The following is a 25,029-nucleotide window of genomic DNA, read 5'->3' as shown; positions in this document are numbered from 1 at the left end:
TCAAGCCAAAATTGATCAGAAGAGGCAAATAAGGTTACTACACATTGGTTAACAACTCAATAAGAAGAGATAACAATTACAAACATATATGAACCAAACACTTAGACACCCAACTTTATAAAACAAACACTACTGGACATAAATGATCAGATAAACATCAACACAATGAGAATGGGAGACCTCATCACCCTATTGTCACAAATAGACAAATCAACTAGCAAAAAAAAAAATCAACAAAATATCAGAGTTGAACAAAACATTTAAACAAATTGTCTTAACAGACACCCACAGACTATTTCACCCACCAATAACAGACTACATATTCTTCTCAACAGCACATGGAACTGTCTCCAAAATAGACCACATAGTAGCCAATAAAGCATACTTAAGTAAATGCAAAAGAATCAAAATGGTCCCATGCATATTATCAGATAATATAACAATAAAACTAGAAATTAATGGCAAAGAAACCATAGGAAGTATACAAATTCATGGAAATTAAACAATACACTCTTGAGTAATCAAGGGGTCATGGAATAAATAATAGTTTCTAAAATTAAACAGTAATGCCAGCACAAGAAACCAGAATTTATGGGACACAATGAAAGCAGTCCTAAGGGAATTTTATACCTGTGAATGCCCACATCAGAAAAACAGAGCAAACTCCAATAAACAATCTAATAATGTATAGCAAGGTCCTAGAAAAATGAGAACAATCCAAATCTGAAGCTAGGACAAGGAAGGAAATTGTAAAGATCAAAGCAGAAATTAACAAAATTGAGACTAAAAAATAAAAAATTAATGAAATAATTAAATAATTAAACAGCTCAAAGAGTTGGTTCTTTGAAAGAATAAATAAAATAGACAAATACTTAGCCAATCTTACCCAAAAAAGGAAAGAAAATATCCAAATCAATGCAATTAGAAGTGAAAAGCTTCCAAACATAATAGACACTACTGAAATCCAGATTATTAGCAACTATTCCACACACCTATGCTCTAATAAATTGCAGAATTCAAAAGATAAGGACAGATTTCTGGATACATCTGAATTACCAAAACTAAACCAAGAAGCTATAAAAAGCCTGACTAATCTAACAAGTGGCAATGACATTGAGGCAGTAATAAAAAAAAATTATCAAGTAAGAAAGGCCCAGGTTCCAATGGATTCACTGTTGAATTCTACAAGAAATTCCAGGAAAAATCTAATACCAATGCTCCTAGAACTATTTAATGCAATTGAAAGGGAAGGAGTACTCCCAAAGTCTTTCCTAGAAGCTAGAATTACCCTGATTGCAAAATCAGTAAAAGACACAACCAAAAAAGAAAATCACAGGCCAATCTCCTTAATGAACATAGATGCCAAAAATCTTTAACAAGTTACTGGCAACAGAATGTAATAAATTATCAAAAACATCATACATCATGACCAAGATTTTATCCCAGAGATTTAAGGATGGGTCAATATAAGCAAATAAATAAATGTAATACACCATATAAGAGAAGCAAGGACAAAAATCACATGATCATCTCAATTGACACATTAAAAGCCTTTGACAAAATTCAACATTCATTTATGATAAAAACCCTGCTGTAGTCAGGGTTTACAAGGGAATGGATTTAATGCAGGACACATAATATATAGGATTATTTTATAATGTTCAGCCAAAGAGTCAAATGCAGAAGAGTGCAGAAAACCTGCCCATGCACTAGAGACCCAAAGAATCAAGCTGAGGGCCTGGATCCCATGGCAATGTCCTGCAAAGGTCCAGCTGAAGACTTAGACCTCATGGTAATGTCCTCCACAAGTCCAACTGGAACCCACAACAATTTCTCACGCAAGTCTGTATCATGGACCTGCACTGGGAAGGCCAAAAGGTCAGTAGTGGAAGGTAGAATGTCTCTACCAGTGAGATGAAGGATCTGCACCAACAAGCTGAGGGATCTGCACTGGAGCCAGGAAGCAACACTCAAGGTAAAAACCAGAGCTCCCCCAAAAAAACTGCAACCATCCTTAGTGACAGCAAAGACCCAAGCTCCTCTGATAATGAGAACAGCTGTGTCTATATCAGGGAAACCCAGCATGCATGATGAGATTCTCCAGGAGAATCAACAGCACCATCTTCCTCTCCAGTTCTGATTTTAGGCTGTTGACAACAATCCTCAAGTGGGCCTTCTACACCCAGAATATCAGAGATATCATGCTGGTTCAGTTCAGCTGGGTGTCACAAGTTGACCATTAGTTAATCCGCCACAAATTCTGAAGAATATATGTACATAAAGAACTTCTCTCAATCTGATAAAAGCCATTTATTTTTGGAGACTACTATGAAGTGGCTCTGAGGAGGATTTAAATTAACCAATTGGCTTTTTATGTTTACTTGTGAGTCTGTTCAAGGCCTAGGCCCCTTGTCTGGAGATGGACAGCATATAAGTAAACCTCTATGAGTCACTTGTCCCAACTCAAAGGACAAGACAAGGCCACAGCTGAGGACACCTGGCTCCAACTTCAATTAATTAGATAAAGATTGCAGCGGGAGGAATCTCATCCCTGTAGGTAAGGCCTTCCTGGAGATAACATAGTTCTCCTAAATTAACATAATGTATTACTTAGAGAAGTCCTTGTAGGGATTCCCATGGTACTGCCCAGATTCCTGCATTTTCTTCAGTATTCCCCTCCTATGCTTGATAATTAAATAAATACAGGCTGCCTAAAGAAGTTCTTGGTCTTAGACTCCAGAGAATCTCTAATTCTGTTAGATGATTTTGAACCTCCTGGAGCCCTAAAATCATACCACTTATCTCTTTTATTTAAGCCTTTGCCATCCACTCATTTGGGAGATTGCAGGCCTGATCAGTCTTCAATAATTAAGGGATATATTAACCCAATAATTTATGACAAATCTACTTCCAACATCGTATTAACTGGGAAAAAAACTGGAAGTTTTTACTCTAAAATCAGGAACGAGACAAGGATGGCCACTATCACCACTCTGGTTCAAGAATATAGTGCTCATAACATTAACCAGAGCATTCTGACAAGAAAAAGAAATAAAAGGCATATGTATACAAAAGAAAGAAGCCAAAATTTTCACAGGTGATGACCTTCTACATAAAAGGGCCAAAAAATTCTACTAGAAGGTTGCTAGAATTAATAACCAAATTCATCAATGTAGCAGGATACAAAATCAACAAATAAAAATCAGCAATATTTCTCTACAACAGTCATATGCTCACTGCAAAAGAAATTAGGAAAACAGTACAATGCACAGCAGCATAAAGAAAGGGCTGGGCATATAGCTCAGCTGCACAGGTGCCTGCCTAGTAAGCTCAAGGTCTTGAGTTTGATTCTCAACACCCAAAGCAAAACAAAAAAAAAAAAAAATGCATCAAGAAAAATTAAATACTTTGGCATTAACTTAACCAAGAAAGTGAAAGACCTCTACAATACTCTGAAAAAGGAGCTCAAAGAGGACATCAGAAAATAGAAAGATAGTATCTTCCTGGATAGGTGAAGTCAATATAACCAAAATGGCCATACTTCAAAAACTGGTATACTGATTTAACACAATCCCAATCAAAATACCAACAGCGTTTCTTCCAGAACTAGAGAAAGTGATCTTAAAATTCACATGGAACCAGAAGAGGCCCAGAATAGCAAAAGCTCCTGGGTAACAAGAGCAAAGCAGGCAGTACCACAATACCAGATTTCAAGTTATACTATAAAGCTACAGTAAAGAAAACATCATGGTACAAGAACAAAAATAGACAAGGAACAGAATAGAGGATGCAGAAATAATCACAGGCACATTCTGCCATCTAATCTTTGACAAAAGGGCCAAAAACATACCCTGGAGGAAAAATAGCCTCTTTAATAAATGATATTGAGAATCTTGCTATCCATATGAAGGAGATTAGGTCTAGATGCATACCTCTCACCACGTACAAATGAAAATAAAAATGGATTGACCATCTAAATGTTAAAAACAATCTGCTGGAAGATAAAATAGGTAAAACTGTTGTAGACATAGCCATAGGAAAGGACTTTTTTAAACAGAATTTCTTTTTTAACAAGAAATAACTTCAAGAATCAAGAATGGTATCATAGCAAATCAAAAAGCATCTGCACAGCAAAGGAGGCAACCAGCAGAATGAAGAGGCAACCTACAAAATGGGAAAAAAAAGTTTGCCAGCTATTCCATGGACAGAGGACTAATATCTAAAATATATAAAGAACTCAAACAATTAGAGCTGTCAAAATAAAGACCCAATCAAAAAATGGGCAACTAAAATGACACCTATCAGAAGTACAAATGGCTAATAAATACATTAAAAAATATTCACTACCTCTGGCCATTAGAGAAACCCAGGTTAAAACAACACTGAGATTTCACGTTAGTCCAGAAAGAATGGTTATCATCAAGAAATCAAATAATAACAAATGCTGGTGAGGTTTTAGGGAAAAAAGAACATTTCCACATTGTTGGTGGGAATGTAAATTAGTACAACCATTATGGAAATCAGTATAGAGATTCCTCAAAAAACTAAAAGTAGATATTCTATTCAACCCAGCTACTCCCCTTCTAGGTATACTCTGGAAAGAGTTAAGGGCATCATATTACAGTGATACATGCATACCCATGCTTATACCATAGCAGCACAACTTAAGTTTATCTTAATGGCACAATAGCACTCCACTGTGTATAAATATCACATTTTCTTTATCCAGTCATCTGTTGATGGACATATAGGCTGCTTCCAGGATTTAGCTGTTATGAATTATAAATATTCCCACCGACCATGTAGAAATGTTCCTTTTCCCTTTAGCCCCATGAGTGTTTGTTATTATTCAATTTCTTGATGATAGTCAAATAAATGATAGATAATAGTAAATAAAGAGATAGATATTTCTTAAATGGTGAAGGACTCAAGAGAAGGAGAGATGGGGGAAGGAAAAAAGAGGATGAAAAAAGGAATTCATATATATTATATATATGTAGCAAGTTCACACAGGAATATAAATATGTTTTGTAAACATGTACTCATAAAAAGAAAAAAGAAATCCCAACAAGCACATGAAATTATACTAACACCATTAATGATTAGGGAAATGCAAATTAAAATTGTAATGAGACACAATGACACACTTACAAGGATGTATATAATCAAACAATGTATCTTAGTTACTTTTCTCATTGCTGAGACAATCACTCAACACCCAAAGTTAAAGAAAAAAAAAGTTTATTTCAGCTCATAGTTTGTGGAGGTTCAGTCCATAATTGAATGGCTCCAAGGCAGAGTGGCTTGGCAGAGTGGCATCAGAGAGGACAAACAGTTCATGATAGGCAAAAAGCAATAAAAGCATCAAGCAACAAGCAGCAACCACAGCTGCCCTATTTCTGTCCCTTATAGTCTATACAGGTTACATGACCTTAGGGCATGTAGCCCTCACACCCAGGGTGGGCCATCCCATTAGTCACACTGAGAACTATGCCAAATCAATCAGTGGTCTAATTTAGTAATCACATACCTTTCACCCTAGCATCACTTCAACCCAGCATCACATACTCTAGATCCAACTATCTCTTAAAAGCCCCACCTATGACTACATAAGCCTTTGGGGGGTCATCTAGATACAAGCCGTAATACAATGGAAAATAACAAGTATGTTGGAACCTACACACTGTGGTGGGGTTGTAAAATTGTGCTGTTTCTCAGAGATGAGACAGAGGAACCCTCAAAGCCTCACCACCTCCAAGCAGAGGCCCAAGAAGGAGCAACTGACCATCTGGGATGTGCTCCATACCCTGGCAGTGATACAAAGGAGGCACTGCAGGAACCAGGGGATACCTAGGACATGCAGCCTCCAGAGGAGACAGGCAGCTTCCTAGAGGAAGGTTCACGTGTGGGAGCAGGGAGAGATGGAGCAGTTAACATCAGTCTGGCCAGTGAGACTGCATGGTTTGTGAACAAGCACAGGGGATTTGTCCATTCAGCAGCTATGCCAGGCAGAGATAGATCCAAAGCAACATTTCAAATAAATCCCAGGAAACAAAATCCTGACCTGCCCTGTTCTACCCCCACAATGGAAAGAACTCAGCCTCCCACTCCTCTGCTGGGCTCTCCTCTTTCTGCCTGTCTGGAACCCCACCTCTCCACACAAGCATTCCTTTTCTCCAGTTCCTCTTTTCTAGGAAACATTTTCTCTGCAGGCAAAATCACACAAATACAGATGATTTGAGGATGCCCCATCTGAATTTCAGAATGTCTAATCAGAAGCACTTTGAAATTCACAGTGAAAAGAGGACCCTTGGGGGTCCTCCACAGTGGTAGGTTTTAATCACATTGCAGAGCTTCACCCTGGGTGACTTCTCTCGCCTGGCTGAGAGCACCTTGTGGGTGGTATCTCCAGCAGCAAGAACATGGCTCAGTGCCTGGCATAAAGAAGGCAAAGATAAACGTGTGTGGAATGAGTAATTCACAAATAGGCAACTGTTGGTTTTATGAATGGATGTTTTGGAAACACAAGATGTCACTGACGTCCACGTGTTCCATTGCCACCCAAAGTCCCCGGCAGAGCTATATCCTATCTATGTTCTTGCAGCTGCCTGATTCAGCTTCAGCCCTGAGCTGGGGGAGAAGTGTTGAGTTCTGGTGGTCCTGTCTATCCAGACAGAAAGACCCATCCAATAGTCGGTACAGCAGTGTCTGCTCATTGTTCCAGCATTTTCTTTTATTATCACCTGTTTTTGTTAAAATAGTGAAAACTACTAAAAGAAACAAGAACGGTGCCATAAAAATGGCAGTGTAGGTTGTCCAGTGTGCCCAAAGACGTCCTTAAGCTGCCTGTGTGCTGTGGGTCTTAAACCATTAGACTACATTCCTGTGCAAAGCAGATGCAGGACAAGGTGGGGACACACATGTGACACACTGGCCGTACAGCCTTGAATGTCAAGCATGGACTTGAGGAAGGAAGCAGAAGTGGGGCCGTCTTTTCCTTGCTTCTCCACCCCCACCCCAAGTCAATCTGCTTGGGCCCCAAACACACCTCATGTGGGGCTGCTCCATGGTGGTGGTACGGAAGTCCTGCTCTGTGTTGGAAACACTAAAAATGCCGTGTTCCTGGGAGGCCACAAAAGGTGACCTGCTGTGGTGTAGACATTCTTGTTACTGAATGAACCTTTTGTTTCTGGAGAGCAAAGATCACTGGCAATCCAGACAAGAAGAAGGAAGGCAAGGCCCAGGCAGGACATGGGATCCTGGCCAGAAGTTGCAGCTCACAGCCCTCACTCTGTCTCCTTAGGAGTACTGGGTCCCCACCCTTTCAGTTCTCCACACTTAGTCTCCAAGCCTAGAAAATGGGAACAAATATATCACTCATTCCAGATGTCATAGAGTCAGAGAGCATAACAGTTGTGAAAGCGCCTTGGAACCCACGGCGCTGAATCAATACTGGCTTACCATGCTGCTTTTGAGATTATTCTATAATCACTCATCTCAGATTACATTTCCAGGGAATAAATTTGTGCTTCTACCATGCCAGCTGCTCTCTGGCCTGGGAAATCATAAAGATCTCAAAGGAGAAAGATGTCAAGGAGAAAGATCTCAGGGAGAAAGATATCAAAGAGAAGTATCTCAAGGAGAAGGATCTCAAAGGAGAAAGACCTCAGAAAGTAAGGTCTCAGAAAGATCTCAAAACTGAAATATCTCAAGGATAAAGATCTCACGGAGAAAGATCTCAGAGAGAAAGGTATCAGAGAGAAAGACCTCAAGAGAAAAAGATAGCAAAGGAGAAAGACTTCTTCCACCAGGGCTGATCTTACCCCATGTACCTGGCCTGGAGAACACCTGCTCTCCTACATTCTCCCCTCAGCCAGCTCTGTCCAAGGCCTTTCCCAGACTTATCAGTAGTGATCTACATGTCCCTGCATTCTGCAAATATACTGAGACATGCATATCTGGTTTCCCTAAGCACTTGACCCTCTTATCCATTAGTTTTTCAACTGTTTATTAACATGTGCACCTTCCAGATGACAAGCACCAGGCCACTGGTGCCACAGTCAGCCTGTAATAACCACAAATGTCCCAGGGGCTACCAGGAAAGGAAGAGGTGGTGTTGGGGGCAAGGGGCAAGGGCAGCATCATTTTGGGTCTCTGTGAATTTCCTTCTGTTTGTCCTGTTCAGTATCCTGTGCATGTCCTTATTCTAAACGTCTTAAACTCTAGAAAATTCTATCATTCCACCCCTCCTACAACCTGGACAAAGGCACCTGGCCAAAGCCAAGAAAAACCTGGAGATGGAAAAGCTGACCAGAGACAGAGTAGCGCCACTATGAGGTCCAACCATATAGCTGTATGGAGAAGACCACCCTCCTGCCTGGACCACCTCCCTTCACCTGGCTGGCCTGACGGAGCACCTCCAGCAAGCCCTGGGTGAGCAATAACATCTGGGTTATTGTCCAGGTCATTAATGTCAGCAAATGTGTCACTGTTCAGGTGTCAGTTATATGAGCACTCTCTCTGTAATATCCACAGGTCAGCACCATTCCTGATGGTCTAAAGTAGGAGCCAGGCTCTTGGGGTTTGACAGGGTGCATTTCACCAGAACCTGGGGTACAGAGCCATGAAAAGATGAGAGCAGCAGGGAGGAGGAGGCTGGCTTCCAAGAACTGGTCAGGATTCTGGATTTTTGCGATTTACCCTGTGTTATTGGGCTCAGCTTTGGCCCCTGATATTTCTGAGAAGAGGGCTCTAATACACTAGAAACAAGGGCTGGGGATATAGCTCAGCAGCACAAGTGCTTACCTGGCAAGTGCAAGGTCCTGAGTTTGATTCCCAGTACAAAAAAAAAAAAAAAAAGAAAAGAAACAAATAATAGTGAAAATTAGATTTTTATTAGACCATGTTTGCAGTAAATAATTACATTCCTCTTGGGGAGCTGGTCCATGTACATAACACATTTAAATTCTTAGGTCCCTTTCCTCTCTTTCTGTCTAGCCTTCCTCCATCTCTCATTTCAAAAAACCTGTCTCCCTACTTCCTATTGTCCATCTTTTATGTTGCTGCTTATTTACACTTTGGATTTCTCATATGAGAGAAACCATACAATACTTAAGTTTGTGCATCTGACTTATTTCACTTAACATCACGGTCTCAAGATGCATCCATTTTCCCACAAATGACTCATTTATCCTTCTTTATGGCAGAGTAACACTCCATTGTATATAAATACTTCATTGTCTTTATCTATTCATCTGTTGGTAGACAAACAGGCTGCTTCCAAGATGTAGATAGCGCTTGAGTCATGCTGCTGTAAACATGGGTGTGCATGGATCACTGCAATATGATGTCTTAAACTCTTTCAGGAAGACACCTAGGAGGAGAAGGGTTTGGCTGAACTGAAACCAGGTCAACTAGAGAGGTCCTGTGAACCCCCACCTCCTCTCCACCGTTGCCCACCTGCCTCCAGTCCCAGCCCACCCAGTGGACCCCTGAGACCACAAAGTCTTCTCTGTGCTCTTCCCCATTGCCTGAAGGACTCCCAGACACACAGCTCTGGGCTCACACTCTCGCATGGGATGGCAGCTGCTGCAGGTGTGACCTGTACTTAGACCCCTGGTTCAGCCTCCAGTGAGCTGTGTGATCACAGCCAAGTGACCACACCACTCTGAAGCACCTTTTACAGCTGCAAGAGCTTTCCCATGGTTTCTTAAAGGATGCACACAATTGCTGCTGCAAGGCGCTCATTATTTGTGTCGAGAAAGTTAGGAGTCACAGCTATGGTGAATGGCACAGGTCATACTTCTCCTGCTCACCTGTGAGTGCCACTGGTAGCCATATTTGATGCATTCCAGCTCCTGGAACAAGGCAGGCCTCAGACTGCTGATTAACAGAGGTGGGCATGGTGAAAATGCTTTGCCACACCTTCTGCCACCTAGGACTCAGTGATTCCTTGGGGACACTGGGTGCTAGACAGCAAGTGTATTTAGCTGTATACTTAATGCTGTTGGCTTCCATCTGAGCTTTGGAGATATTGGACAGGGAGAAAAAGTGAGCCCAAGAGGCCACAGGCTTGACCCTAGCCCCTGGTCTCTCAGGCCCACTTTGCCTTTAGGCAAAGACACTCACGTGGGTTCCTTCAGCTGGCACTGCTGGGAACTTTGGACACTGGCAGTGTGGGGACAGCCTGAAAGAGGTGGCATCCTCATCTCTGAGAAGCTTGCAAGAAAGAATAGGAAAATCTCCATCTCTTGGACAAAGGACAGAGGCTTATACTGTGCATTCCAACAGCTAGGAGAAAGGGTATTGAGGTTTTCACTACAGAGAAATGATAGCTGTTTGAGGAGTTAGATCTGTTTACCTGATTTAAGTATTACATTCTAGACATATATACTGCAGTATCGCACAGTAACACATTGGCATGTACAATTTTTATGTTTTTATGTTGTATTAGTTAGGGCTGTCTACAGGAATAGTTTCAATGTAAAATACATGTACGCTTATACAGGGGATTTATGAAGTGGGCCTACAAGACCAAAATCAGAAGAATCCCAGTGACCATCTGTAGGATCAGAGGCAGAAAAACCCCAAATGACCACGTATATGATGGAGGGCTGGAGAGATGGAGGACGCAGGGGTGGTCAACTGCCGAAGGTCTGCAAGCTGATCAGTGTAGAGTGGCCTTTGTGAGTCTGAGTTGGAAGGCTGAAGGAACTGGAGACAAACGTCCAAAGGCAATGGTGAAAACTGGAGTTCCTCCAAAGAAAGGGGCAGATTTCCTTCTTCTTTCCCTTTTTAGTCCATCCAGACTACCAGCCTATTGGTTGATGCCACCCACATCCCTGGCAGTATTCCCTTCTCATTTTGCAGCCTACATGTCAGTCATCTACAGGCACATCCAGAACTTTACTAATCTACCTGGTGGCTCTTACTCAAGTTGACATATCACAGTTAATGATCACACATGTATCAGTTAAAAAATAACTTAAAAAGAAGGAAGGAAGGAAGGAAGGAAGGAAGGAAGGAAGGAAGGAAGGAAGGAAGGAAGGAAGGAAGGAAGGAAGGAAGGAGGGAAGGAAGGAAGGGATGGAGGAAGGAAGGAAAGAAGGAAGGAAGGAAGGAAGGAAGGAAGGAAGGAAGGAAGGAAGGAAGGAAGGATGGAAAGAAGGAAGGAAGGAAGGAAGGGAGAAAGATGTGCCCTAAGCGTTTGGAATCAAGGACTCAGAAGCCATGGGTTAGGGTTAGGGTGGGGTTAGGGTTAGGGTTAGGGTTACAGTTAGGGCTAGGGTTAGAGTTAGGGCTCTGTCATGCTTCTTGGTTGTGCCCTTGCATCAAGACAGCTGAAGGTCTCTGTCCTTGCCAGCATGGGGCCCAGGTCTGCTGATGCTTGGTTCTCTCAGTGCCAGAGGAGACTGGATGGAGATTGTCTTACCTGAGGACAGTGACACAAGCTCGCCCAGTCCAGGCCACCCTTGACCTTCCCACCACCAGGTCTGGAGACATATGGGAACAGGGAACCCACCATGAGCTCCCAAAACATGAGCCACCCAGCAGGGAGGCTCAGTCCCTCCTCTTGAGACCACCTCCATAAGGTCGTCTTTCAAGGCTCCCAGCCAGACCAGAAATGAGGAGTTAAAGAAGAAGCCAGGCTGAGGAGATGAAGAGGCTGGGGCAGCACTGTGGTGGAGAGGTGCCATAATTAGGCCCCTTTGTCTTTAAGATCAAAGTCTGTGGACGCAGTGATGCAGCCAGCCAGAAGTGATAGTCCCTTCCATGCCAAAGCTCATCTAGGAAAGTCCTGAGCTGGGACAGTCTCCCCTCATGTGATGCCCTGCACTGCCTCAGGACTCTGCAGGGCCCTCACCAACAGAAAGGACTTCCTCAGATGGCTGCCAGACCTTGAGCTTCTTAGCTTTAGAACTATGAACAGCATAAACCTCTACTCTTTATAAATCACTCCATTTGTAGTATTCAGAAAACCAACTAATCTATTGCCACCATGGCCTGAACTCCCTGGAAACTGTGAGCCAAATAAGCCTCTCTTCCTTCCAGTTGCAAAGGGAAAATAACTAATACAGGTAGGTCAGGTGTGCTCATTGTATTTTCAGTTTGCACTATTTCCATCAGCTGATGGGTTTACCAGATCCTAACTCCATGGTAAGTTGAGGAGCATTTGTGCCTTCAGACCTGATGAAACAGAAAGTGGGTCAACTGAGACCTCACTCTATGTCTTTATCCTCATTCACAGAGGACCAAGTTAAAGTCTCCTTCTATGCTCAGCCACCGGGGAACTTGATGTAAAATACATGTGTGGGGAACTATTGAAGCTGGAGATAATCACAGGTGCAGAGCTAAAGCAAGGCCAGCCCTAAGAACATGGATAGACTGTGGTGAGCCAAGTAAACAAGCTGTTCCAGCTCCAAGAACACAAGGCACCTGGGCAAGCTGGGCAAACAAGTTGCTAGGCAGAGGGGTTGAAATCTGACGAACTTCGATGAAGATAAAAATATGTAATATAACAACCACTGTTAATCCCTATCATTTTGTTCTGAAACCCTGTATCATTCCTATTGTTTTTTCTTTGTTTTGTTTTTATCAATTGGCATTTTGCTATTGTTCTTTTTTTCAATTCTCTTTAAATTAAAAAAAAGAAATTGACATCAACCTCCCAAGTGTATAAATATACACATTGTGGTGGTTGAGCAGTTCCTTTCCTCCCATCTGGAGACAGGACTCCACCTGACCTCAGCTTTTTGGCTCTTATCTTTATTTCTCCATCTGCTCACTGTCCTACCTCCTGGGAACTTCAAGAGCTGCACAGGTCATGGCACACATACTCTTCCCTGGTCCTCCCAGAGCATTTGAGCAGGAGCCTCTCTCCATCACATGTACCCTTCCCTTTTGCCCTCTTCCTGTACCCATCAGGGGACAGTTGTCCCAGTTTATTGGAATAAAGGATATGGGCTCTTCGGGTCATGCAGGTGAGGCCACACCTGGTGACTTTGCCCTTCCCCTTCCTGCACCTCCATGCACCCCTCCACAAAAGCTGAGGAGGCCAAAGCCAATGAACCAAAAGCCATGGTTTCAGCCCTGGACCAGTCACAATTGCCCTGTTGGTGCCAGTGGATGCCCTGTTGGTGCCAATTGATGCCCTGATGTCCTGTGCCACCAGGCAAAGTCTGCCCAGCCTTGGTATCTCCTCCTATACTCCAAAACACCTCCACTCACCCTGTGTGGCCACCCTGAGAAGTACGTGACAGATGTGAATGAGCAGCTTTGTCAGCATTACATACTGTGGCACCAAAAAGGGTATCACACTGGATCACAGCCAGGGCCTCACAGAGCAGGAGGCAAAGGAAGTCCCAGGGTAAAAAATACCTGCGACATATATTGAAAGAGAAATGTGTGTTGCTGGTGTACAAAAACTCTCACCAAGCAATAAAGAGGGAAGAAACCAGAGAAAAATGGGAAACCAACATGAATAGGCAAATCACAAACCAAGAAATCCAAAAGGTCCTGGACCTCTTGTGTAATAACAAGTGTTAATGCTTAACCCTTACTGAAAACCAAAACCTGCTTTTACTTCACATGCAGATACCATTCAGCCCTCTAATCCAACCAATGAGGCAAAGCCCATCCCTATCCTCACTTCACAGTTGAGGAAATGAAGGCCCAGTGGCATTTCACTGACTTAGCCCACATCACACAGCTCGTGGTGCCAGAGAAGATTCTCCCAGGCAATCGGATAAAACACGACCTCGCTCAGAGCACAGCTCTGTAAATCAAAATACCATCTCTTCCCCTATCAAAGTACTGTATTAATGTTTGACAACACTCAAGTGTTGGTGTGGGTGCCAGCAAACACACACTTTTGTGTAATGTTGGTCCAATCTTTTGGGAAAGAAATTTACCAATATCCATGGACATCTTGCATGTATCACCTGAAGGGAAGCTCATCCCATAGATATTCTCACAGGCCTGACAATCAAATCCCAGCTCCTTCATTTTTTAGCTGTGAAACCTCAGTCTGTCAGTGCAGCAGACCTGAGTGTCCACAGGAGAAATGGGGGACAAGAAAATGGGGGCCCTGGAAGAGGAGAGGGCCAGGCTGCATCTAGGAGCAATGTCGAAAGACATGAGAGATGACATAGGCATTAAGAGAAATGACATTTAAAGCAATAATTTCAAAATCAAAATTAAAGAGAAAATAAATGACAAAATGTCAACATTTCCAATAAACCTAGATCCTGTTTCCTGCCTCACAGCCCCAGCCCTCTGCCAGACTCTGGCAGTTTTCCAGGCCGACCACTCCCCCAATCCCATGACCACATCTCTTTGGCACTTAGGCTCCCATTCAGGAGTGGGTCAAAGATCAGAAACCAGGGAGATGAGAAGTTGGGAGCACAGCAGTGAGGTCCGCAATCCCTTGCCCCTGCTCCCCAATTCCAGCTGGGCCTACAAGCACCAGGCAGCATGCCTAGGCAATGGTAGCCTTGACTACAGCCTTCCAGATGCCTGACTGCTAACACAGAGAAGATACAGAGGGAATGGGAGACAGCAGGCTGCAGGTGAGGGACCGAGGAGACCAGAAAATGTAAGAGGCCTGGGTGGGGGGAAAGTTCTACCTGTCCTGACTTAGCTCCTCCCTGATCCCTGTTCAAGCCTGCGAGGGAGCCGCATCTACTTGATGTCAAAGTGAGAAATCTCCTCCCTCAGTCCCAAGCCAGGTCCTCAGTCCCAAGCCAGGTCCTCAGTCCCAAGCCAGGAGAAACACTCACAAATGGGACCATGGAGCATGTCCCCAAGGAGGTTCAGGTCATTCCCCAACTTAGTTACAAGGTACATAAGATTCTGAACACAAGAAAGGTGGCTCCTGCCCCTGGCCAGCAAGTGGACACCACCACCCAACAAGCCTCTCCAGAAACCCACCAGCTGCCCTCCAGAGAGGACTTAGGGCTCACAGTGCCCTTTCAGCCAGACCACTGACAAGCCATCTCTCTCTGACACCGTGGAACCCCGGCAGGTGACCCCAGAGAAGCCTCCCTCCCTTTCTAAGGAGGTGCTCAGGAGCCCCCCCTCACCCGCTCCCCCGGGGACTCAGGTGGTTTAGCGTGTTTCCCATGAGGAAAGGGACAGGTGGAGAGGAAGGACGCAGGCTGCTGAACATCAGGAATGCTGACAGCCAGCTGTGGCAGAGAAAATGTCCTCAGTCACAGCAAGAGAGAGACAAGGCCCTGGAGTGGCGAGGCTGAGGCAAGACAGGTCCTCAGCATGAGAGCAGAGGTGACATAGGACAACAATGGAGAGACAGAGTCCTGGGGCCAAGAGGACCTGAGAAAGGGAAGGAGAGACGTTAAAGAGAAGGCACACCGAGAGGACCAGGTGCAGGCACCAGGAGTCACTCACTGTCCCTCACTGCCCACAAGAGACACTCAGCAGCCCCCGAGGTGCTCATAGGATGCAGAGAAGGTGCCCTTTGTCTTTTTCAGGAAAGATGCTCAGAAATGAGAATGCCAAGGACAGGCAGACTGGCCAGGCGTCCAAGGGCACCTTCAAGTTGGACACACTCTCCAGTCCGAGCTGTGGATGCCAGCAGCCGTGCTCCCCAGGGGTTCACATCAGGGGTGAATTTTAAGCTAACCCTTGCCGAGCTCAGGTTTAGGGCCTGCCCTGCCTGCCCTGCCCTGCAGAGTTACCATTCAAGACAGCAAAGGCACTGTGAACCAGCTCTTGGGGCAAGAGTGGGACCCCACAGGTCTCCCCACAGGTCTTCCCTGGTCCAGTGCACCCATACTCCTTGGGAGTGGCTTCTGTTTCCTGCTTTACTGTCTCTGTAACCACAGCAGAACTAGCCCTGTGTTTGAGACTCCCTCCCAGCTTTTGGACTCCCACTCCCTGAAAGCCTCCATGAGGAAGTTCTATGGAGGAGCACAATTCTCCCACCCCAGGGTCACCTCCCAGGAGATACAGAGAGAGCCTGTATGCCGGGTTCCAGGAAAAGAGGGAGGTGGAGGCCGAGCAGGAGGAATTCAAGGGTGAGGTGGGCCTCAAGCCCCATAAGGAGAAGCAGATAGAGTCTGAAGATGTTTGCTTGCTGCTGATCTCAAACTTCTAGAAGAATGTGTTCAACAGAAGAGGTCAGATCTGGAAAAAGAAGCAGCAATCAATCACTGGACAGATTGATTGGACGAGGAGGACTGGAGTTAGGCCACACCCTCTTCCTGCCTTGCCTGGGGGGGCAGTGTTGGGACTAGGATTTAGATGACATTAAACATCTGGATTTAATAACTTTTCTCACAATGACAGCATGAATTTGGAGAGACCTGGAGACCATGCTATGAGACAACCCTGTGCCACTCTGGGCTCAGTGCAGGGCTTGCCCTCCCAACAAGCAGGATGGAAGCTGGTAAAGGGTTAGTCATAGCTGCAGATGTCAAAACTGGGCCAGGCCAGAATGACAGAGGAGAAGGAATTCAATATGAGTGAACGCCAAGCTCCACATTTTCCCAACCAAGGTCACGTGGCATGAACATGAAAGAGACAGATTTGCTTCAGAGCAACACGTGGAGCAAAGAGCTGGGCCTTTTGGGGGCCCACACGTCTCCTGGGGGATGCGATGCCTGGGACATGGGCATACCCCAGCCACATGGGACTCCCTCTGGCAGCCTCTCTGAGCACCTTCCCCTGGGACAGGGCAGACCTGCCATGGCCCTGCCACTTCCCAGGCTGCACACCAAAGAGCCAGAAGAAATCCAAGTCCAAGGGCGGAGATTGGTAAGGACACCCTGACTACTGTGCCATCAGGGCTGGCATGTCCCACTTCCTCAGGTGGCCTTTGCTCTGTGGGACCAGCTGGGCCTGATGCCAAATCCTTGCCCAGCTTGGCATTCCCCACTTTCTCCTCCCCACTCTGCAGAGTCCTCTGCTGGTCACCATGAGCATGGGGGAAGGCCAGCCCCACAGGAGCCGTGCAGGAGGGGGTCCTCTGCCAGGCAGCCCTAAGAACCGTGGTCTCCCAGGTCCCAGCCCAAGAGCAGGCATTCTGAGCAGGGTGCAGGGCTGAGGGGAGGCATCTGGGATGGCTCTGGAGGAAGAACATTTAAGCAGGTGGCCAGATCACAGCCAAGCTGGCCCTTTTGTGGCTAAGGACACCACACACTGCACCAGCACATGTTCTCAGTGCTTCACACAAGAATCACAGTCCGCTCTCACAATAGGCAAGAAAAGAGGAATTGTCATTATCCCCTTCTTACAGCTGAGGAAGCTCAGGACCCTTGAGGCTGTCGGCGTGGATCCAGGTTCAAACTGCAGCTGTAGACCCTAAGTGGCGGCCCCAAGCCCAAAGCACTAGGACCCTTCAATTCCCATTAGAGAATAAGCTAGCATGGCCAGGGGACAGAGACCCACACCAGTTGACCTGGAGGTGATGTCACAGTGGAGGGACCACTTCCTGCTTTCCCACCATCCCCACACTGTGGCACCTGGCCAGCAGAGCCCATCCATAGCTTCTCCCAATTTGGGTCTTGGTTCCCCATGAGGTGACAGCAGTCTAGGGCCAAACAAAAGATGTGTGCTTGTGTCCTGGCCAAGAAGGAACAAGCCCCCAGGAAGCCAGGCTTCAGCTGTCGGCGACCCCAGCTGCCACAGGAGATCTACTGGGCAGAGAAGAGGAGACTCCAGAGAAGATGGGGGATTCCTGCGGAGCAGGAGCCCTGTACTTGGGTGTATGCTCCAGGAAAAGAATTTACCAGAACAAGATTAACAAGATCACCAGGACACACACCCCTTTCCTGTGGGGCCCTGAGACAGAGCTGACCTCCCAATTTATATTTATTTTGAATTTTGAAGAACAAATATATGGACAATGAGATCCCACACCCCAAAGGGACACAGGAAGTTCAGCCGGAAATCCAAGTCCAAGGGCGGAGACTGGTAAGGACACCCTGACCACTGCGGCATCAGGGCTGGCCCAGGAGGGGACAGCAAGCGGCCAGGTAAGTCTTCATTCTCAACCAGAAATTCAGCCACGGTTGCTCCAGGCGGCCTGATGGCAGAGGCTGGGCGGCTCAGCTAGCAACTTAAGCATGGGTTTAATCAGGAGGGTGTTTCAGGGACCAGGATTTGGGCTAGGCGGGACTCCAGCATCACCCTTCAGAGGTTTATCTCAGTCACCATGATGGGTGGGTGGCTTGTCTGGCCTGTCCCACACTGGGCCCAGCCTGGGCTGCCACCCTGGTTCCAAGAACAGCAGGACGTGGCACAGACTGGCACACATCTCATGAGGGCCATATATGACGGAGGGAAAGTCTCTGCACAGAGAAGGTTTCACTGCCACCAGCCACACCCTGTGGCACATGGTCCTGACCTCCTCAGCCTTCCGCCTGCCTCCCAGATGCCCAGAGCAGCCTCACCCTCTTCCTGTCCCCACGGGGAGAATTCAGCCTCCCGGAACACCTCCTCCTCCCCAGATCAACCACACATGGTGGCCAGGAGTACCTGTTACTTTAGGGCCCTCCGTTTAACCTAAAAATTCATTCTTTCTCAGCAATGCTTTAAAATAAAGACCCCAAGAGTCATAGGGGAAGCATGACAAAGTTGTGAGGGTGGACTGAACAGCAGGTCAAGTATTTTTACAGAAAAGCCAGAATCTCGCTTATGCACAGTGCAGAAACTCTGCCCAAGGTCCAGAGCCTGGAATGTGCAGGTAGCCCTTGGGAATCAAGCTCTTGAAAACCAGCCGTACTGTGTGAAGCCAGAGGCCACAGGCTGCATCCTGTGGTCTAGAGGCTGTCCATGTTCAGGGCAGAGATGCACCCACATGCCATGGGTTTGGGTGGCACAGGGCCCCGATGTCCATGGTCCCGGCCTAGGGCCAAGTCCACAGGCCAGCCAAGTCCAGGGCCACAGCTCCTCACTCAGGGGCTGCACCAGAACAACCACAGCAGCTGGGGCGCCGCAGAGACTGCATAACAGCACGCAGCGGGCCCCTGCGGCCCTCAGTGGACAGGCTGTCCTCGCTGGCTGGCAGTCGCTGCAGCTGTTCAAACTGCATCTCCAGGTGCTTCTGGATGGCCACGCCCAGCACCTCAGGGTCCACCGAGGCTCCATACACCTCCCACGTCATGCCCTCGGCATCCCACCGGACATCCCGCACAGGGGACAATGCTTCCTCTAGGCTGGGCCCCAGCGTTACCTCTGGGAACATGTGCAGGGCCGAGGCTGCCAGGGACGGGCTGGTGGCCACTGCCTTGCAAGCTGCTGCTGGGGCCACCTGCACACCAGCATCCTGGGCTGAGGCCAGTGCAGGTGCCAGGTCGCTGGCAGAAGTCATGGTCCACACATCCTTGGTCCTGCAGCCAGGCTCTGTGGCTGGCACTGCGGGGCCCCATGGGTGGGCACAGCAGTGGGTGTGCCCCGGGAGCAGCCCAGGTGCCATACAGTGAAACCTCACACCATGCTGAGCCTGCAGCCCGGACTCACTCACTGATGCCACCAATTTGGGAAAGGCCAGTATCCCTGTGGCAGGCATGGCGTGGCAGCAGCTGTTGGTCGCCACCTCTCTCATGCTGCAGAGCAGGGCAGCTGGAGGCAGAGCGTGGCAGGAGGCAGTGGCCAGATGTCCAGTGGTTTTGGACCCAGCCTGAAGACTGTCACTGAAGGAAACTTTGTCCACCAGCTCTGACGGTGGCTTCCATGCTTGACTGTCCCCCAGCATCCAGGCTGAGTTAGAAGTCCCATCTTCTGGAGCCACGTCCTGTCCCACAGCTGCAGGGGCTGGGCCAACCTGGTCAGAAACATCTTCGGGCTGAAGCTGAGCTTTGTGCACTGGGGAGCCACCACCAAGAGCCGAGCAGCTAAGGCTGGCCTTCCGGGCACCACCATGCCCCCTGGTCTGAACACTACGGGCCAGGTCTGAGTGGCTCCTCTGCACTGCAGCCACACTGGGGGCCCGCAGGCGGCCAAGGTCCCCACTGCCCATCATGGACACATTGCCCACTGTGCTGCTCCGCCAGTGGCCCACAGCCCTCGGCTGGGGGCTAGGAACCTGGGGGCTGGGGACCTGGGGGCTGGGGACCTGGGCTTGCGCTGCTGGGCTCTCAGGTGGGTGCCCCTCTTCCTCTGGAGCCTGCGGTCCAATGCTGGCCTCACCCTGTTGGGTCTGCCACACAGTGGTGCTGGAACTCTTGTGGAGCTCTGGCTTCTGCCCATGGCCTTCACACAGCAGGCTGGAAGAGCTCTGGGACAAAGGCTGCAGACGGGGGCTCTGGGGTGCCCTGGAACCTGGCTCAGGGTGGCTGGCGCTCATGGTTGCCTGCAGGAGAGAAAAGGAAGGGAAGGAGTTAAGCAGGGGGTCAACTCTTCCGTCAGACTCTGAGCTCAGTCGTGCCGGGCACACTGGGGCCACAGCTTCAGTGCCAGCCTGCCTGACTGGTCAGCGCCATAAGCAATCTATACTCCCAGTCAAAGCCATCCACATTATCCATGAGGACAACACTGCAAATGTGTCCTATCAGCACCCCTGGAGCAGTGTCCTGGAGACTTCCCACTGCGCTGGCTGATAACTCTTTACTGGCCAGGTTACCGGGGAGCAGATGGGGGTCCCAGGGGAGAAACCAGGTCCCCCAGGGCTGGGACTGCAGCACTGGGGGCAAGGGCTTTGGGACAATGGCTCAGACAATCAGCACTGAAGTGCTGCAGAATCTTAGCAGTTAGGACAGCGGGGCTGGCCAACACTAGCCTGGGCCTCCCAGACTGGCAGCATCTGTCTCACCATGGCCTGAGACCTCTGGGCACAGAGCGAGGGATCCGAGTTTTGCGAGATGAGACAGAGCACACACAGAGAAACACCTGGGGTTGTACCCAATCCGCTCTGGCTTGGCCTGGCTGTGCTGTCCAGCTCTGACAGTCGGTATCAGTGCAAGGGGACAGGGTTCCCTGACATCTCTAGCTCCAAAGGCAGAGAGAGGCCCCACCCAACAGCTCTCATTCCTTCCACAGCCATCTTCTGAGCTCCTACCCTGCCCTGGCTGCCCGCTGAGCTGGCTCTGCAGCTGGGCCACATGGGATCGACTTCAATCTGGCAGCAGTGAATTCAGATGCCCACCCAGCACCAACTATCAGACATGCCCTCCACATTTCAACTCCCTCTTGCCCGGTGTGCTGTGCCCTCCTGCCCTCTCCCTGCCACTGCTGCTGTCCCCTCTTCAGGCCACAAAGAGCCCCCTGGAGATGTGCACTGACCCAGCATAACCAAGTCAGCACACCATCTCCTCTGCCACCTGTGTCTCCTTCTGGGAGCCTTCGCTGGACCTCCCAGCAGGGCTGCCCTATCCCTGCTGAGCACTATCAGGCCCAGATGGAACGGGCTGCCCTCCAGCCTCCCCACCAGCTGTAAGCTGGCAAAGCCAGCCTTGTGGCCTATTCCCTACCACCTGACCAGCTCCCATCACTGAACTGCTGTGTGCCTGATAAAGAGAACGAGCCGGTGAAAGGACAGACCACTCCGGAGCAGACTGAGTGCCCACATGGGTCCAAGGCGGGCCCCGTGAGGCAGTGAGCTAGCTCCCGGCAGGGGTGACCCAAGAGGCTTTCCTGAGGCCCAGGTGTGGAAGTCAGAACTAGAGGGACAGGGAGACACAAGGTGCAGGTAAAGGAATGGGCAGGCAGAAAGCAAGAGGTAGGGGTTCAGAGGGGCAGGGAAACTGTGGGCCAGGAGAACAGCAGGACCCAGATGGTGCCCCAGCTACAGCTGTGCACGAGGAAGATCATTCAGAGACACCCAGCTAGGCCGGATAGGCTGGAGAAACAGGGCAAGTATAGGAGGAGCAGCTGCAGTTTGGGTAATCCCGGCCCTGCCCTCCCACCCGGGCTGATAAGGTCTGCCAGGAAACCACCCTCCCTGGCCAGGCAAGCAAGGCTATCGAAAGTGAGCGAGGAGGGGCTCCTGGAGCCAGTTTCATGTCCTGCAAACATCTTGCAGTTGTGCACACAAGAGACAGCTGGTAGCTGCTGGGCCAATGGCAAAGCTGGTTCTGGACTATGGGCTCAAACTCCACACAGTGGAAAGGTTCTGCCCACATTCCTCAGTCATAAGAGGCTCCTGAGCATCTGATAGGCCACTATAGTGGCCAAGAAACTGCATTTCTGATTTTATTTGAAACTTAAGTCATCTAGATTTAACTGGTCACATGTGGCGAGTGGCTGCCCTGCCGGACCATGCCCAGTGTGATAAGGAGTGTCCTATCCCAGCTGCATCTTGGGGCTGAAGCCAGACTGGTCCCAGAAGAGGGAGGAAAGGGCTGAGTGGCCAGGCGCTGCTACTGAGATGTCTTAAGATGGACAGATAAACAGAGGAGGGCACTAACAGCTCCCTGCACCCGACACTCACCATGTGCCAGGCACATGCCACATTCTTTGCAAACAGTGTCTAGCTTAATTGTCAGAGCAAGGAATCCTATGGTCACCAACACCTTTTGGCACAGAGATACCCAGCCACAGGTCCAAGGACCCCTGGAGGCCCCATCAGGACAGCCCTGGGTGGAGCCCCACACTTTAGACCCTCCTAGGGAGCAGGCAAGAGCCAGGGCAGCCCTTGGCCTTGTAAGGACACAGGTGGGACAAGACCCAGTGAGAAGCCATCAGTGCTGGGAGTCCTGCTCTGACTGCTCCACCAGAGAGATCAGTGACCATGGGAGCCCCACTGAGGGCTATTTATCTACTGGTTCCTCTCTATATTCTACCACCCCACAAATGGCAGGTGACAAAGTGAGCAGTTTAAAAAAAAAAAAAGAATATCAAAGAGCCCAAGGTTGAAAGTGGCTGATTCAGAACTCAGCAGGACTTCTCTTGCAACCTGGCCTGCCCAGCCCTGGGAGAGACAGCACTTCAAGGAAGTCCCTCTAGGTCACCCTGGAGAGAGGAGGCTTCCCCTGCACCCTGTCACAGCTCCCTGTCTCCTTGGGCTGGAACAGGGAGAGAGCTCTGTGCTTGGCCCCACATGCATGTAGAGGAAGGGGCATATGGGCCACTGCTTCCAGCACTATCTTTCCCCGCTCCTATAAATGTGACCTTAGGTGGACACCTCACTTCTCTGAGCCTCAGTTTCCCCAATCTGAGCCTCCACATTGCAGGGCTGTTGTGAAGACTATAAACTCAACAGCATATGGACTGTGATTATCATTTTCTCTTCTCCACTGTGAGCAGCTGTGGCTCGAGGGATTTCTGGGGCTAGGACAGGGGTGGGGGACAGTAAGGCCCTTTTAGGAAGCCACCAGAAGGCCCCACAGGTGAGCCTGGTCTTGCTGCCCACCCTTGCTACCTGCATCCCATCCTAGGGCCTGGTCATCACTACTGTCCCCACCACCATGCTGTTCCCCAGATCCTACTTTGGACCACAGTCGAAGGATTAGCACACTCACGACTTTGGAGTCTGCTCACCGAGTGCCCACCTGCCTTCACCATGCTGGGAAAGGCCTGGTTTCTCCAGAAGAGACCCCAGGAAGACGTTTCAGCACAGACAAAGCACAAGCACACAGAAGCACCTAAGAACACTAGCATCCTTCTGGCTCCCCCCAGGTGATGCCAAAGTTGTGATGGCTGTGGCCAGTGTTCTGTGGCCAAAGCTAAGCTGCAACTACAGGACTACCCAGCTTCACACGCAGCTGTCAATCCAGGTCATTTTAAGGAAAAGCCCCAGTTGTGTAGAAATGTCTAGACTGCCCAGCCAGACTGCTGTGCTTATTGACTTGGTCATATGGTCCATTCTCACCCCAGCAGAGGAGCCCCGAGCTTTTCATGGAGCCCAGGAGGACTACCAAGGCTCCCATCTCACACCACACTGTGTCCCCTCTTGGTACGCAGCAGGCATCTGGATGACGACTTCTGCATCCAGCAAATCACAATGGGAAAAGCAAAGCCACAGGGTTGGGAGGGCAAACTGATCATATGACAAGATGCAGAACTTACCCTCAGGGGCTAGGTAGGGATACACATCCCACAGATCCTCCACTGTGGTGGGGGCTTGACAACCTCCAGCAGGTGGTTTAATCCATCCCAGAAGCAAAGGGGGCCTGGCACAGCCAAAGCTAGGCAATGCAGCAGGGAGAATCTGAGAAATGGGGTGCTCGCAGGGGGCCAGACCTGCCCATCACAGAGAGGTCTAAGGTGCCTTTGGACAGCACACCTCGGTCTCCAGCAGTGCCAGGAAAGCGTTTGGGGATCGGGATGCCACTCTGCCCAACAGAGACATCCAGGCCCGCACGGCTTCCTTCCACGGAGAGGCTCAGCCCACACTCCCCAGCCCTGCCAGTTGCTCCAGCCTAGCAGCAGCCGAGGTAGCCAATGTGTCCCTCCCGCACACTCACGGGCACCGTGCCCAGGGTGGACAACGCGCCACCGAGGACACACCAGAGGCCGGGCACCGCTCCTGTGCGGGCAGCCTGCGGAGAGGTGTCCACATGGTTGCCCTTTGCAGCCAACGCAGGCCTGGGGACCCGCGCACGGCCTCACCCCGGGTGCCCCTGCCCGCCCTCCCGGGCCCGGAGCAGGGCAACGGACACTGGCTGCAGACCTGTGGACAAGGCAGAGGTGGGGAGAGGCGATCGGGAACACCGGGAGAGGCAGGGGGAGGTGGGGCGGGTTCTGGCTGTGGAGGGGGCACATGGGGAGAATGGGGGGATGGGAGCAGCGAGGAGGCCGCGGAGCCGGAGTACGGACTGCGATGGATGGGGGTGCGGCCCGGGGCCGCGAGCATAACGGGAGCCGGAAGGCCGAGGTCTGGGTTCAGGAGCGGTGAGGACGGGGTTCTGGAGCGCAGCCAACCCCTCTCCCGCCAGGGGCACGCGAGCGCCGGCCTCTCACCCTCTTGCCGGACCCGGGCCGCGCAACGGGCCGAAGTGCTGCTCCTGCGGCCGCCACAGGTGCCCGGCGCTGTGGCCCAAGATGGAGCCAGGCTGAACCCGCCCGGGCCTCAGACGGCGCCCGCAGCTGTCCCGCAGACCGCCCAGCGGGTGCGGGGCGGGGCAGGGCGGT

The 25,029-nt window shown here is 49.3% G+C and overlaps 1 protein-coding gene and 1 long non-coding RNA gene across 8 annotated transcripts in view; one reads left to right on the top strand and one right to left on the bottom strand.

Moving 5' to 3' along the window:
* Positions 1-17,785: 17,785 nt before the first annotated feature.
* The window catches only part of Gprin2 (G protein regulated inducer of neurite outgrowth 2), a 13,857-nt gene continuing 6,613 nt past the window's right edge, over positions 17,786-25,029 (bottom strand). For 3 of the 7 annotated variants that reach the window (XM_005407916.2, XM_013506342.1, XM_005407917.2), the window contains exon 2: positions 17,786-20,311. In XM_005407916.2, the coding sequence (XP_005407973.1) occupies positions 18,911-20,305 (1,395 nt within the window). In that variant the 5' untranslated portion in view covers positions 20,306-20,311 and the 3' untranslated portion in view covers positions 17,786-18,910. Of the gene's footprint in view, positions 20,312-23,964; positions 24,306-24,858; positions 25,024-25,029 lie in introns of those variants that run through there. The other 4 variants (XM_005407914.2, XM_013506344.1, XM_005407915.2 and 1 more) reach the window with 4 other exon arrangements.
* On the top strand, positions 17,905-22,788 carry LOC102014383. Its single transcript, XR_264410.2, has 2 exons — positions 17,905-17,993; positions 20,998-22,788. It is a non-coding gene; the product is annotated as an uncharacterized LOC102014383 (long non-coding RNA).

The sequence above is a fragment of the Chinchilla lanigera genome, unplaced genomic scaffold, assembly GCF_000276665.1.
Source record: "Chinchilla lanigera isolate Chin_1 unplaced genomic scaffold, ChiLan1.0 scaffold00109, whole genome shotgun sequence".
NCBI classification, from domain to species: domain Eukaryota; kingdom Metazoa; phylum Chordata; class Mammalia; order Rodentia; family Chinchillidae; genus Chinchilla; species Chinchilla lanigera.
This window is presented reverse-complemented; position numbering and strand designations above follow the sequence as displayed.